The sequence below is a fragment of the Pelodiscus sinensis genome, chromosome 3, assembly GCF_049634645.1.
Source record: "Pelodiscus sinensis isolate JC-2024 chromosome 3, ASM4963464v1, whole genome shotgun sequence".
NCBI lineage: Eukaryota > Metazoa > Chordata > Testudines > Trionychidae > Pelodiscus > Pelodiscus sinensis.
In genome coordinates this window covers 196898767-196913577 of record NC_134713.1, presented here as the reverse complement: position 1 = coordinate 196913577, position 14811 = coordinate 196898767, and the positions used below count along the sequence as shown (strand labels likewise).

Here is a 14811-nt window from a genome sequence, read left to right as displayed (position 1 = left end):
GAACGGTGCATTGATTGCATTATTTATTTTAATATTCAATTCAATAAAAATGACATTTTAAATATACCTGAAGCTGCAGCAGGATTTCCAAGGTCATGCTGGAGTGTCACAGAAATCATAGGGCCTTGCTGCAGAATTTAGGTCCACACTTTGCTTCAGAGTACATGGGGCCTTAGCTATCAAGGAGGCTGGTGAGGAGAAGGATGCAGTAATCAAGATGGGAGAGGATCACGGGTATTTTGGCTGTCAAGACAGAGGAAGAGCTATTTAAAATGCCCCAGAAAAAGTAACTGCAAACTCTGGACCCAGCACAGGTGTACTGAGTGAAGCAAGAGAAAGGAGGCAAAGAGAACCCGTGCGTGTTGCATGCCTGAGAGATGGTAAGAATGGTGGTGTGATCAGCAACAATGGAAAACAGGGGAACTTAAGGGGGTGGCAGAGGAAATATAAGGAATTCATCTGGAAATGTTGGAGTTGGGGCAAAATTGGGGTGACATTTAGGACTCGGATAGATGGGGCAGGTTAGAAATGGAGAAGCAGTTTTGTGACTCATCAGCACAGATGACTGTATTCATTAGCATAACAAACTATTACCAAGAGATACAGCAGGAAGAGACAAACATACAGTGTGAGCCATATGAGGGTATGTCTAGACAGCATGCGTCTTAGAGCCTGGGTCAACTGACACGGGGTCAGAAAGCTCACACCATGGGGCTGAAAATAGCAGTGTAGGCATTCAGTCTCAGGCAGGTGTCTGGGCTCCAAACAAGAAGCAATGCCCTTGTTCCTGTCCTCAGAGAGGAGATACAATGTTCACTGGGAAATGTGGAAGAATTGGGTTCATCCCTGAATAGTCTCATCACTATTAGAGCTCATTGTGAATGCTTGCTAACAAAGGCAAAGCTATTTACAGTTGTTGAAAGACTGGCCACACGGGTCCGGGGTTACAAGCCCTACATAGGACAGGCTACATGAACACCAGAATGCAGGCGAAGCCCTTGTGATGGCGCATAACTGATCTCAAAATGTTCCTGTATCCCTAGAAGTAGAAGGGATTTCACAGTAGAGATTCTGCCAAATGAGTCTCTGGCTCTCAGCCCCTTGAGCCGTCTGTTGCAGCTACAGATCCTAACCCAGACAGCTCTTGGTACTTTCTAGGCCTCAGGACAGAGAATTCCCACCAAACACCTATGAGACAAGGCAGAAACAGCAGTCCAATTAGGCTTATCCAAATATCCTCAATGGCGCAGGCCTCAGACCTGACACCCACGGGCTAGTCTGCCCAGACTACTTAGCACTCTTGAAAAAAGGCACTTAAGTACCTGTGAAATCTTTATACGGGGGAGTCTGCAGCAATTAAACTCGCCTTGGACTGGCACCAATTCTTCAGTTTTGCAGTCACCGCTCCAAGGCCTAGTGCTGAGACAAGTCTGTTCTCTTGCGAGTAGCTAAAGGAAGCCCCCAAAGTGTCTGCAAATGTTTGTCCCACCTGAACCAGATACAGGCACAACCCCTATTTTCTGAACTAAACTGAAGGTTGAGTTCATAAAACTGGACATGTCAATTACAGTAGATGCAATGCTGAAGTTGCTTTACGTCACTTTTTTTCTTGTTCTTCAGACTCCTGAAAACAATTTCCAATGCACTAAAGGCATCGGAATATGAAGTGTTGACTTGCTCTTCATAATCGCTCCCCCTCAGTGATTCCTCTGCCTTCCCCCTGGGAAAAATGGTTCTACAACTGGCTGTTTGTAGGACTGATGTTCATAAAAGATTCTGCTGTAGGCAATACTCAGGCAGTCTAGGCATAGCAGCTCTCTAGAACGGTACATTTCAGCAGCCTTCAAGTCTGTGGAAGGTAAGGGAGTGAACAAAATCTTCAGATCTAAAAGTAACTTGGGAATGACAAGTGCTACCAAGGAAAGCTTTAAACCTAAACAACTCTTTTGAGATGGACACCACAAATAAAACCACATCTGACAAGCTCAGGGGGTTCTGTTTGTATTGGTTTTTGTTTGTTTGTTTTGCAATGCAAAGTCTTTAAAGCAGTTGTCTCAAATCCATTAAGGTACTGGCAGAAACCCATTCGGGTGGAATGGCAAACAAACAAAAACCAATACAAACAGAACTGGGATTTCTTTGATGCAAAGGGCGCACTGATTTTTGAACAGTATGACACTCATCTTAAAATCAGATTCATTTATTTTAAAATCTGATTGGATTGGCTCTCAATAACTATGAGAAATAACTGGCCTAATGGCACTGAATTTCAGTAAATATCACAATGGGAGTAAGGGAGTAAAACACCATCCTAAAAGGGGGCTGTGTAATTTCTAAACTATCACCCACCCCCCATGAAGCCAAAATATTCCAAACAATTATAAACTAGGGGCACTTTTCCCAAAACACAGCTGAAATGTAATTTATAAAGGCAAAATGTAACGTTTCACCTTCTCACCGCTGCTGAGAAGAACCACGGGTGGTTGTAGAATTGACATCATGTTTGCCAATTCAGATCCACGAGTGTGTGGTTACAAGCGCCCAACAGAGACTATTCTTTCTGATGGTTCTGAGGTGCAGCTGCCTGGATGAAATTCCCACAAGTGGAGACAGACATAGGCAGTTCTCAAAGGAAAACTAAAGTGTACCTTTGTACAGTACACGTCATGCAAAGGGTGAAACGCTGCACTCAGGGATATATTACTCAACACACACAACATTTGCTTCCTATGGAGTGCCTTCATAAAATGCAGCACTCCAAAACAGAGCAGAGAAAGTAGGAAGGTCCTTGTGAAGCTCCTAAACTTTACTGGTTGGAGGTGCTGACATCCTACTTCATTAATTAGTCCTGCAGGACAGGCAGAAGCAAAGGGATTTGGGGCCATGAAAACAGCCTCCAAAGAGTAAGAGAAGCAGAGGACCATGTGGCCTCCGAAAACACCTCCTGGGTCATCAGTGCTGGCAGAACAACAGGCAGATCCTCCCCACTTTTGTACTGAATTGTAATTTATTGTTTTAATATTGTTTTTCAGGTATCCAAAAGGGTGTCACAAGGAGGAGAGAGAAAACTTGTTCTTCCTGGCCTCTGAGGATAGAACAAGAAGCAATGGGCTTAAACTGCAGCAAGGGAGGTTGAGGTTGAACATTATGAAAAAGTTCCTACCTGTTAGGGTGGTCAAACACTGGAATAAATTGCCTAGGGAGGTTGTGGAATCTCCAGCTCTAGAGATATTGAAGAGCAGGTTAGATAAATGTCTATCAGAGATGTTCTAGATCAGGGTTTCCCAACCTATAGGTCAGGACCCAAATATGGGTCTCCATTACATTTCAAAAGTGTCGCCAGGTGTCTCCCCAGGTGGCTCTTAAGGAGCCATTCATACATTTTTTGAATTGCCCTGGGTCACCAAGTCTTCTTGAATTGTCAAAATGGGTCCCCATCTGGAAAAGGTTGGGAACTGCTGGTCTAGACAGTGCTTGGTCCTGCCGTGAGGGCAGGGGACTGGACTTGTTGACCTCTCGAGGTCCCTTCCAGTCCTAGTATTCTATTATTCTATATTTTGAGTTTGTTTTGAGGTGCAGATCTCATTATCTAACACAGCAAACACAACTAAATGCAAAACCTCATACTCATTAAACTCATGTTTTAAATATAAGTTCATGGAAATGTGTCCATCGATGGCTCTTAGCCGAAATGACCAGGATGTAACCCATGCTCGATTGTCCCTAAACTGGGAGTGGATAACAGGGGAAGGCTCATTCAATGATTGCCTGTTCTGTTCATTTTCTCTGAAGCACCATGCATTGGTCACTTTTGGAAGAGCGCATATTGGGCTAGATGGATCGTGTCTCACCCAGTATAGCATTTCTTACACTCTTATAAGTTAGCATCCAAAAAGAAAAACATTTTGGAGCTATATGTGCACCTGTGAAATAAATGCTTAGGATAAACTCTGAAACAAAATTTTATTACCCCTCAGGGAAGAAAGACAAGGAAAGGGCTGAAGGGGAAAAATAAGGAAACAAAAAGAAGCCCAAAAAGGATTCAAAGACAGATGAAGTTCTAGTGAGAAAATACGTAAGAAATAGGAAGAGAACACATATATTATTTCAGTTTAATAGTCCATATTTGGTACTGTTAATACCTGTCGGATCCAAGAAGCCTGAATATTCTTGTACTGTCCGAAATTTCCTGTGTGATCTATTTAATGGAAACATACAATAATTATTCATATAGCAAGTACAGTTATTTTTTACTGCTTAACCATAACATTTATTGTAGCTAGAGAAAGGAATTAACATTCACTAAATTAACCAACTTGGGGTAATTGCCGCCAATCCAAGGTAGTTAGAGTTGAAGAATTGTCAGAATTTGTCCCTTTAGAACAAAGTTTAAAGAAAAGGCCATTTTCCAGAGCTTTCTGCCGTACTACGCAACATACGTAGATTAATTACTGTCACCAGCGCTTCTTCAAGATGTGTGGTCCCTGTCTGTATTCCACAGGTGAATCCACTTGCGAACCACGTGCTTGAGTGCAGAGATTTTAACAAGCACTATCTATTGTCCCCCTTTCCACCCCACAGTAAATTACTTCATGCTCCTGAGTATATAAAGGCATTGTGGATTAACACCTACTCGGTTCTTTTTCTACCGTAAATTCAACCAAATCCAAAACAGAGGGGCTAGAGGGTGGATTGTGAAATACAGACAGGCACCACGTATTAGGAAGAATACCCAGTTACAGTAACTTCCATTTCCTCGCGTGATGGTCCCAGTATGTGCTCACACTTGGGTGACTGGCAAGCAGGGCTCAGACTACCAGGGCATGTGAGGATGCATGCAGTACTGCAGATCCCATGGCTGTAGTAGTGTAGTGCATAACATCTAGCACGTGTGTGTATTTTGCCCCACAGGTGCTACCAATGTAGCCTGTGCTCTTGCAGATGAGGTGGCGGGATGCAAGCTGGCCTGCAGCACTCAATGCAGCCAGAAACCCGGTGAGGAGCCCCATAAGAGAAGATAGCTTGGCCATGGGATCTCTCTGAAGAGCTTTAGAGATTTTCTGAGGGTTTGGTTCTTTGCCAGTAAAAGGCCAGTGCACACCAGCCCTCGAGGGAGTGAAGTCTCTTGTCTCTGGGAGAAGTGTGGGGGTTTGGTTAAAAGAAACCACACACACACACACACACACACACACACACACCCTCCCTTCCCCCACTCCCCACAGATAAGTGAACAGGTAAAGTGAAATTTGGAGAGGGCCTTGTGGAAATATTCATAGTGAAGGTAAAGGGACACGTACTTCTGAAATACCATAAAGGAAATTCATGCTGACCCTCCTGACTGAAGTGATGGCCACTAAAAATAGCAGGTTCATGAATAGGTGGGACATGGATCACATCACTAAGAGTCCAGATGGGGGCCTAGTAAGTTTGACTAGCACAAGGTTATGTTCCCATATTGGTGTTGGTTTAATGACTGGCCGTGATTCCTTGATGAGACCCTATCAGGATGCTCAGAGAGATTGGGTAATACTGATGGCACTGTAACCAGGCAGAAAAATGCTTCCATTTAGCCAAGCAGCAGGTCCTTTCTTTCTACTATGGGTGAATATAGCTTGGAAGGGAGGAGAGGAAATGAACGAGAACGCGCTATTTCCAATGTGCATCCCAACACCAAACCACAAGATGGAGTGAGCCTGCACTGGGGCGTTCAATTCCACCCCATCTCGATCTTGACTGGAAGGTGGCCTGACAGTGAGAGATGCTCTGGGAACCTGAACTGTCTGGGCCAGGACAGTGCTAAGAGAAGGTAGCTGGACTTGTCACAATAGGTCTCTTTTTAGACCTGTGGAAACATGTTGGGAAGGAAGGCAGATTGGAAACAGTTCGTTTACAGTAACAGGAAAGTGCTGCCTTGAGAGTTGTGGTCTACGGCGCCCCTGGGGAGGTTTTTGATGCAAAGAGGTCCCCTGAAGATGTGCCCCACAACAGGAATACATGTCAGAATGGAGCTATGAATTTCCCATTCATGGTCCACTGAAGTGCCTGCTGCAGCTGTCTGCTAAGGAGCTGTGAGTACCCAGGATATATGCTTCCTAGATAGTGATCTTGTGCCTGATGCATCAGTACGAAAGCCTGTTTGCCTCCAGACAGAGTAGGAGAGGCCTCGCTCTTTCCTGTTTAAGTGAACCATGGTGGTGATACTGTCCACCAACAGTTGGTTGTGGGAAAAGTGAAGGAGCCGGGGAGGGCCTTGCATGCAAGGCAGACTGTCTGCAGCTTCGGAAAGTTGCTACGTAAAGTCCTGCTTCATTTGTGACATTGCAGAAACTCCAGATCCCACAACATTAGGGTTCCAGCTCAATTTTTATTTTCACTGGCTTACTTCGCACAGTCCATAATTATGCATACATTTTGAGGTCTGGAAAACACACACACAGCTTGAGTGATACACATTTTTTGCAAGTGAACATCAATTAAAATGATCAATTCTACAGCGTTTTCCAGAGTTAGTGGAGACAGCCAAGCGACCACTATCCATCTTGCCTAATGCTGTGGTTGCTGAGCTTGCAGTATCTCAATACAGAGGAGTCTTCACAAAGCAAAGACAGGGCTTGAAGGAGACCACAGGAGTGGGTACACTGCTCTAACATTCAATGCATGTAAAATACAAAAGGCTAAAGTGACTGGACTTTCTATGGCAGTTGTGTTAAGACTTTTAGTCTTCTGAATTTTATATTGTACTGGTCATTTTTCAAATAAAATATAGTTGCAGCAAAATACCAGGTCATCCAAAAATTAACAGCATAATACTTGGGTGTCTGTACTGTTCAAGCACATTTTTCTTAAACAAGTAGATCTACTGCGGCTTTTCTAAAACACTTCAGATCCATTATTACTTTTCTGTGATTTTCCATGTCTTGTTGACAACTCAGGCACAATTTTTTGAAGATTATCCTGCAATGATGATAAAATGACCCTGCAACAAGGTCAAGTGGAACCTTATTGACACGTAATCTGGCCTCTTGTGGAGTCCGTGTGAAGTTGAACTTTGGCTTATAATCCGGTTAATTGGCAATACAGAACTGCAAGCCCACAGGAGGAGATCTTTCTTCCCAAAAGATCTAGGCCCTTACAGCCCTTGTCTCATGGGATGGTCTATAGGTACTGTGACTTATTTGTTCAATATCAGCTTGTACTACTAGGGAGTTCGGAGCAGGTCCAGTTACATGGCCCATTATATTCCACATCCTAATGACAAAAAAAACCCAAACAATGGGTACTTAAGAACAATTTGCACCTTCTCTATCAGCTTCATGTAGCATGGACACACTGACTATTTATTTTTCTCTCTCTCTCTCCCCCACATCCCCTATTTATTTAGAAACTTGACGTTTAATAACTTCATCCATCTGAAGAAGTGGGCTGTGCCCACGAAAGTGCGTGCTACCATCTACGTGTTTTGTTAGTCTTTAAAGTGCTGCCAGACTTCTGGATGTTTACACGTTTTCTGAACCTATGATTCCAGTTTGACCTCCTCCTCCTCCACCAACGTATCCAGCCGTTAATGCAAAGAGGAGAGGAAAGGCTCCTGAGTGGGCCCTGGACATCTGCTATGGAGTCCCGTGGCCCCTAGCGGGCCATAAAGAGGGGAGCTCTGTGGATCAGTGTCAGTGAGATGGCTGAAAATCAAATACCTTCACGCATGCTCAGTTGTAGTAATGGCTGTCAGGGGGATTGGGCCAGAGAAGAGGGGAAGCTGGCTAGGGATGGAAGGAATCCTGGGGGGTCCTGTAGATCTATGTGCCTGGTGAGACACAAAATTCTGATGGGTGACATTGACACTACTGGTGCAGCCTAGTCGTCGTGTATTCGTTGGGTGAACAAGCTGGTCCCAGGGACTCCCGAGCTGCACTTGTGGACAGGAGAGGTGGATGACTGTCCTTATGCTTCTGCCGGAATCACCGATGGAACTGGCAGTTCCTTCTTTCTGCACACATGACTTTCCAGCCGCTGTGGTGGGTTGTTTTCCACCTGGTTCTTTTCTGTAGGGTCTGGGTGTAAGGGCTACTCAATCACAACAGGCTTGGAGAAGAAACATGTCTCATATGGAAATCTTCAATGAGTCCTGGATCGAGGGAATGGCGTTCTCAGTCCAGGGAAGCAAGCCTACTAACTATCCTATAATGAACTGTACTAAGCTAAAAGAAGATCTATTTACAATTCTATTTGCAGGTTTCTGAAAAGCTCAAGAGTGACAGGACAGTGTATTATGACTTGGGTCATGTAGTAATGAAAAGGAGCTGAAGGAGCATGACCCACGCTGCCTCTTATGCCCTGGCTTGGGAGCAGAAGATGATTTATGACACATGCGCAGCTCTTGTTAAAATCTCCAGCCTTGGGTATATGGTGTTCATGTGCATATGAACCATGTGCATAGGGACCAGCACTCAAAGAGACACCTCTTTATTGTTGAGCAGCAACATTGGAGAGAGCCTCAGGATACATCTACACTTCAACGGTGTGAACAACTCTTGCCTCAGGTAGATGGACTCTCCCCAAGCCAGCATGCCAAACATAGCAATGCAGCTGCAGTGGCAAGTGGCCCAAGTGCAATCCTGCCCAACCCCCGGGAATGGATTGGGCAGCTAGCCCAAAATGCCTCTCATGTAGCTCCGTCTATGCTTCTGTTTTCAGCACACTCACTTGAAAGCTAGCCTAGGTATGTCTATCCATCCTGGAAATTACACCCCACACTGCAGCACACATATGCCCACAGAAGGAACTGTAAGTCTGCATTTCCAGCTAGTAGGATGTACCATGTGGCAGGAACGTCACTTTGGTGCCTAGTGGAAAGGGGAGGGCAAAGGGGCCTCTCCTTTCCACTAGGCACCCATGCACCCGGCAAGGCAGAAAGAGGCTTTGCACACTCCCCTACCCCCAGGCCAATCAGGACTTGGGGGCGAGGAGCGTGCAAAGCCTCATCCCGCCCTGCCAGGAGAACATGGCACTTCAAAGTGCCACGCACTCCTCACAGGGCGGGAGAAGGCTTCAAGTGCTCTCCCACCACCAGGCCATTCAGGGCCTGGGGACAGAGGAGCTGCGCGAAGCTTCCTTCGCCCTGCCCCCGCCCTGCACGAGTATATGGCACTTTGAATTGCTGCGCATTCCTCGCAGGGCAGGGGGAGGAAACTTTGCGCAGCTCCCCCGCCCCCAGGCCAATCAGGGTTTGGGGGCGGGGGAGCGCATGACGGCCCTTTTGCTCACCCCTGCTATAGATCCTGATCCAAAGCTCACTGAAATCAAACTAAGTCTTTCCAATGAGTTCAGGGGCTTTAGAAAAGGCTCATTATACCATGGAGATTAAATCCAATACCACTAACCACAGTAGTGCAAAGAAACAACAGAAAGCATGGAAAACATGTACTGGAAAGAAGCACTGTTAAACAAAAGCATCTGGCTATTTTGAAAACAAATTATGGGAGTACACTAAAATCTGTTGAATACATAACCACTGTGAACAGAAAATTCAAAATTCCAATGTGTATATACTTTAGAGGGTGCCAATACTAAAAAATGAAGTTTTATGTGTTGTAAAGAAATCGTGTTATTGTAATACGCTTTCATTTACGTGAGTACTAGGGCGCTGCTTAAAAAGAATTCCCAAGTTCACCAGATGATTAAAGTTCAGCCTATTGACATAATTTACAAATTTCTACTCACTTCTGGGAATAAAAACTCTTTCCTAGGTTCTTTCCCAGCCTCGAGGAGTAGCAGCTTGAATAGTTTCCAATGGTTAATTTGTTTGCATTTAGGACTTAGTGAAAGTTAATTCAAAGTAGTAAGTTGTGCATTTAGTTATAAAGATCATTCTTGCCCATAGTAGCAGTGAACCCATAATGGAGGTCAAGTTCCTGTGAAAGTTCCGTTTCTTCATCTCATACACCTCTTCCTATTAATGAATATGTTTCTGATCCACTGGAATGTAGCAATGATAAGGCCACCACGGTTGTGGAGACTTTTTAGGTAGTTAAAACATATCCCATTCTGAGATTCAAATGTCAGGTCGAAGAACTTGAGCTGGTGATGTGTTCAGAGTGAACTGTGTTGCTAAGGCCATGGTTTTGCCATGTTTTGTACCAGTCAGTACTATGCCATGGTACGTGAATTCATTCCTAGATACAATTTGTAAGCATCGCTAGAAGGTAACAAATGTATGGTGTCTGGTAGGATCAAGTATAGTATTTTGGGCAGCTGCATATGAAAGCTTTTAACGACTATGGTTTTTGAGAATCCAACAGCAATGAAAAATCCAACCAATAGGGTTGCCAGGTGTCTGGTTTTGAAACAGACAGCCCATTATTTGAGCTTTCGGTTCGGGAAACAATTTGAGAAAATATAAATGAGAAAACAGAAATGTCCAGTATTTTCTCAATAAGATGGAATGTAGATTGTGATATAATGTAAAGTGTGTCCGGTATTTTTGTTGAAACCATCTGGCAACCCTACCAACAGACCCAAAATTTGCAGATCAACTTACCTGGAGGGTAGAAAGAAAGAAGTAAAGGCAGCAAGTTGCCATCAGAATGCATAATTCATTCACTCACCTGACTGAGGTTATAGCATATTATAAAAGCATATTTGAAGTCACAAATCAAAGAACACTATGACAAGGGCTCAAAGGGCAGCTTTATGAGTTGTGCTGAAAGTAAATTGAGGCCCATGCCAGAAGGAGGTCCTTTACAGATGGACAAAGATTTAAAAGTCCTTTTTGTTATTTTCTGACCATACTATATGTAAATACGGATTCATTATCAACACACAATATACTTATATGGCCGCCAAATCAACCTTTGGCAAAGAATCTGAAATGCCTTCAATCTTTAAATCCAGTAAGTATTCCAAAATACAATGGAACCAATTCCAACAGTAAAGTTTGTTCTGTATCCAACTCACAAGCTATGATCATTTAAATTGGTATCTTCTGGTCAACTGTGTCCTAGAGCGAATTTGCACTTGATGGACATCTAAAGGATAAGATCTTTCAAGGTATGTTGGAGTCCAACAGTCTGCTATCAGGGGCAAAGACAAGGGATCTGGATGAATCACCTTGCTCTGCTACTGACAACAGATCCGGTAATATTGGGAACATCTTGTAAAATCCCAAGTGGATTCATGTTCCATGCTCCTGAGCCACATCAGAACAATTAGAGCCAGTGCTGTAACCCGTGTTCTTTTCCTCAATACTTTCTGTATCAACCAGGGGAGCAGACAGCAGATCCTTTCCCCAATTTAGTATAAATGAGTCCAATATGAACTGCACGTACTTTTTGGTCTTGTCTGCAACTGACGACACCAAGTTGTGACAGGAAATGCCCAATTGCTGAAGACTTTGTGTATCACTTCCTCTTTCATCAACCACTTGTAACTATGTTGTGTGTATCTGCTCAGTTGGTGTATCTAGTCGGTCCTTTGCTGACAGTTAAAGGGCTACTGGATAAATGCTGTGCTGGGTGCACCAATCCCATAGCCTGATTGACGAATAAGCCCTTCTCTGGTTGTTGACATAATACATGGCAATTGTCCATTGCCACCTGAACTACCTTTCCTTCATTAGGAGGAACAAAAAATTTGAGACCCGGATGAATCCCACTCAGCTCCAATATGTATATCTGTAGTCTCCTTTCCTGGGAATTGCAATGTCCTCTGAAGCACAAGCCAGTTTAGATGAGTTCCCCATTCCCAGAGGGGTGTTGTCCTGGGTCAAATAACTTTCAATATATTCATCAATGACTAGGGTAACGGAGTGCCAATGACACTACAAAATGTGCATATCACACCAAACTGGGAGGGGTGTCAGGACTTTGGAGAATAGGGTTAGAATTAAAAATGACCTTGATAAATTGGAGAATTGGTGTGAAATGAACAAGCAGAAATTCAATAAGTGAAAAGAACTGCACTTAGAAAACAAGAAATCAGATGAACCTCAGGTTGAGAGTCACCTTGCTGCCACCTGCCTCCAGCACTAGGCCTGGGCCAGTTGGGGGTTCGCTCCCTTACAGAGTCTCAAGCTCTCTCTTCTGGTGTACAATAACCCTGCGTTTGCCCTACAGGCTGACAACAGATGCATTCTAGCCACCAAATCCCTGATTCTCACTTTCCAAAGATACACATTGAATGTGCAACTGTTTTGACCAGCAACATCACTGGAACCAGCAAGTGAAACATCACAAACAAAGGTGGTTTTAGTCAGAGCTTGAAAGGAAATAAAGATCCCTGAACTAAATGAGGCATCTCTTTCTTCCTTTCCATAGAGGATCGGATCTCTCTCGAGAAGACAGACCATTATCCATTACAATGGGACGAATTTCTTGAATATATGATCTGCAGTTCTGATAATGGCACCCCTGCCAGTTCTGGCTGGGTCTTCAACATTGTCCTTGGATCCAGCAGAATAAATGGATCCACAACTGAGGTCTCCATTTAGATCTCTCTGGACTGCTTTCATTTTTACTTTAGGAACCAAAGTAGAGAGATCCCAGTCTGATGGACCCAATGCTGAATAACTCATATGGGATCGGGCCCTGCTATCAGTGGTCATCTTCTCTTTAATCATATTCTTTAAAATCACTACAGATGGTTTTTCTCATGGCTTAGCCTTTAGCTCCGTGGCCAAAGCCGATGGCAATTTGCAGGTTTTTATCAATGGATCCAACATCTTGAGAACCAGATGAGCTGTAGGCACACAAGAATTTTCAGTGCCAATTCTGGAGTCTTCACAGGCAACTTATATTCATTAGCAGCCACTGAACTTGGTGCCAACATGTTTTTTGCCTTGTGTTCTGTGCTCCAGGACACCTCACATCCAATAGATTTGCTGCCTATGCTTCCTGTAGAGTAAATGCCTGTAGTCCTTTGTCTGTCCTGATGCTGTAGGAATTAATGTACTGAGATAGAGAATGTCCCTTGCCAAGACACGCCAGACACCTTACAAGGAAATAAGGCAGGGCAAGAAACACTGCCTTAAAGCAGCACATTTTTGAAAACCCAATCATCTTTTCATCAGATCCATGGCTAATACTAATTCAACTAAACAATTAACTGTCATTTAATATACAATTACAATAATCTAACATACTAAGCTACACTAATCACCATCAAATGCATGTTTAGGAGAAAAGCTCCAGAACAAAGAGATCCGAAAAGGGTTGCTTCCATCTGCTGCTGGGACTGAGGTGGGTAAATAGTGCCACGCTCCCTTTTCTAGCCTGGCCCTCAGAAATCCCAATTGCAGGTGTCAAGGAGTTAACAACTAGGGGTACTGAAGTGATTCTTTGAAGAGCTATTCAGAGCATTTTTGACTAAACATTTTCTCAGTATCCATTCCAAGCTGAATACTCAAGCCAGTAGCACCGTGTACTCCGTGTACTTCACTGCTGCAGCGTTGTTCACTCTGCTACGTCTTTCTGCCTCTTTTCTTGGGAACAACACTGGTGGGGTCAGTCCCTGGGCCCTGCAGCATGCAAACTTAGCTGTCTTTTCATGACGCAGAGGTGAGAAGACCCTATTCTCCCTAGGCCATGCAGCTTCTTTTTTCATGGCTGGATGGGTAGAGTCACTTCCTTTTCAAAGCATACACAGCTCACTTAAAGGTAAATTCTTGGTCTGTGCTCATTCATCGTGGGGGGCTTCATTCTCCACCGCTTTGCTCCCCGCATGGCCATTTGCAAGGGGGTGCATGACGCTACCAAACCAGAATGTGATGCCTCCATCATCCGTGCCACAGATTGTACAATATTCCACTGGTGAGGAGTCTGTGGCATTCTGTTTCTTAGAACAAAAAACTAAGGTCCATTTATTTGTTTTCTGTGAGGGTTTTCAATGTTTAAAGTTTAATCTTGGGGTGACACGTTTAATTCTTCTCTCCATCATGAAATTTAGATATTGTTGAAACAGTGCTTAAAATATTCAGCTGTTAGGCCCATCGCAGAATCCTATTTAAACTCATTCAATTCAACAACACAATATTCATATGCTTTTATTCCTCTGACATTCTAACTGAAGTAGGAGGAAAAACAAAGTCGTGAATATATTGCACTCACCTCATTTGACCTAAAACTCCTTCCTTGCATTCCATGCTTCCAGAAAGCTAAAACACTGTCTTGCAAGCAAACTAGAATGAAGAGAACCTGTGTTAGTTTGGGTGCACAACCCCAATCTATTCTTTCCAGGAAAAGAATATTCATTCCCTTCTATCATGGCAATTTTATGTTCTGTCTCTAGATATTTTTAATTACACCAGAAAGGCTCGATCCACCTCAATGTGGTCAAAAAAGGTCTTTACAAACACTACTAGTTATGATCCCTGTGCTATTTGTAAAATATTATTTCAAAAACATTAAGCGTTTAAAACTTTAAAAAACATGCCAGGTTTCCACGTACATAAGCAATGGAAATTTATAAACACTTGCATTCTACTTTCCCTCCCAAATTCACGAGAACAGCTGAAATAGTCACCAACCAAAACCTTACTTTTTGCCCTACTCTTCCCATACCCTCTCCTCTCTCCCCATGCTTTCTTTAAAAAAAGGGAATTATATCATAGGTCCCAAATGCTGTTTAAATTAAATTACATTCTAATTACAGATGCACTACAGAAGTAGCTTTTAAAAGAGAGCATTGTATAAAGCTACTGGGTTGTATGATGTTAAGGATTTTGAATTATTTTTCAAGAGATAGGATGACTTTATAGTTGTGACCCTTAACAACCACTAAACACTCACTGGCAAGACACACTCATTTCAAGCCTGACAC

At 43.5% G+C, this 14811-nt stretch overlaps 1 protein-coding gene across 4 annotated transcripts in view; it reads right to left on the bottom strand.

Moving 5' to 3' along the window:
- The window catches only part of MAP4K3 (mitogen-activated protein kinase kinase kinase kinase 3), a 140021-nt gene that overhangs the window by 4668 nt on the left and 120542 nt on the right, over positions 1-14811 (bottom strand). For 3 of the 4 annotated variants that reach the window (XM_075925807.1, XM_075925808.1, XM_075925809.1), the window contains 2 exons: positions 14100-14170; positions 4143-4198 (listed from right to left, as the gene is read on the bottom strand). In XM_075925807.1, coding sequence (XP_075781922.1) covers positions 4143-4198; positions 14100-14170 — 127 coding nt within the window. Of the gene's footprint in view, positions 1-67; positions 244-4142; positions 4199-14099; positions 14171-14811 lie in introns of all 4 variants that reach the window. The other variant, XR_012903069.1, reaches the window with a different exon arrangement.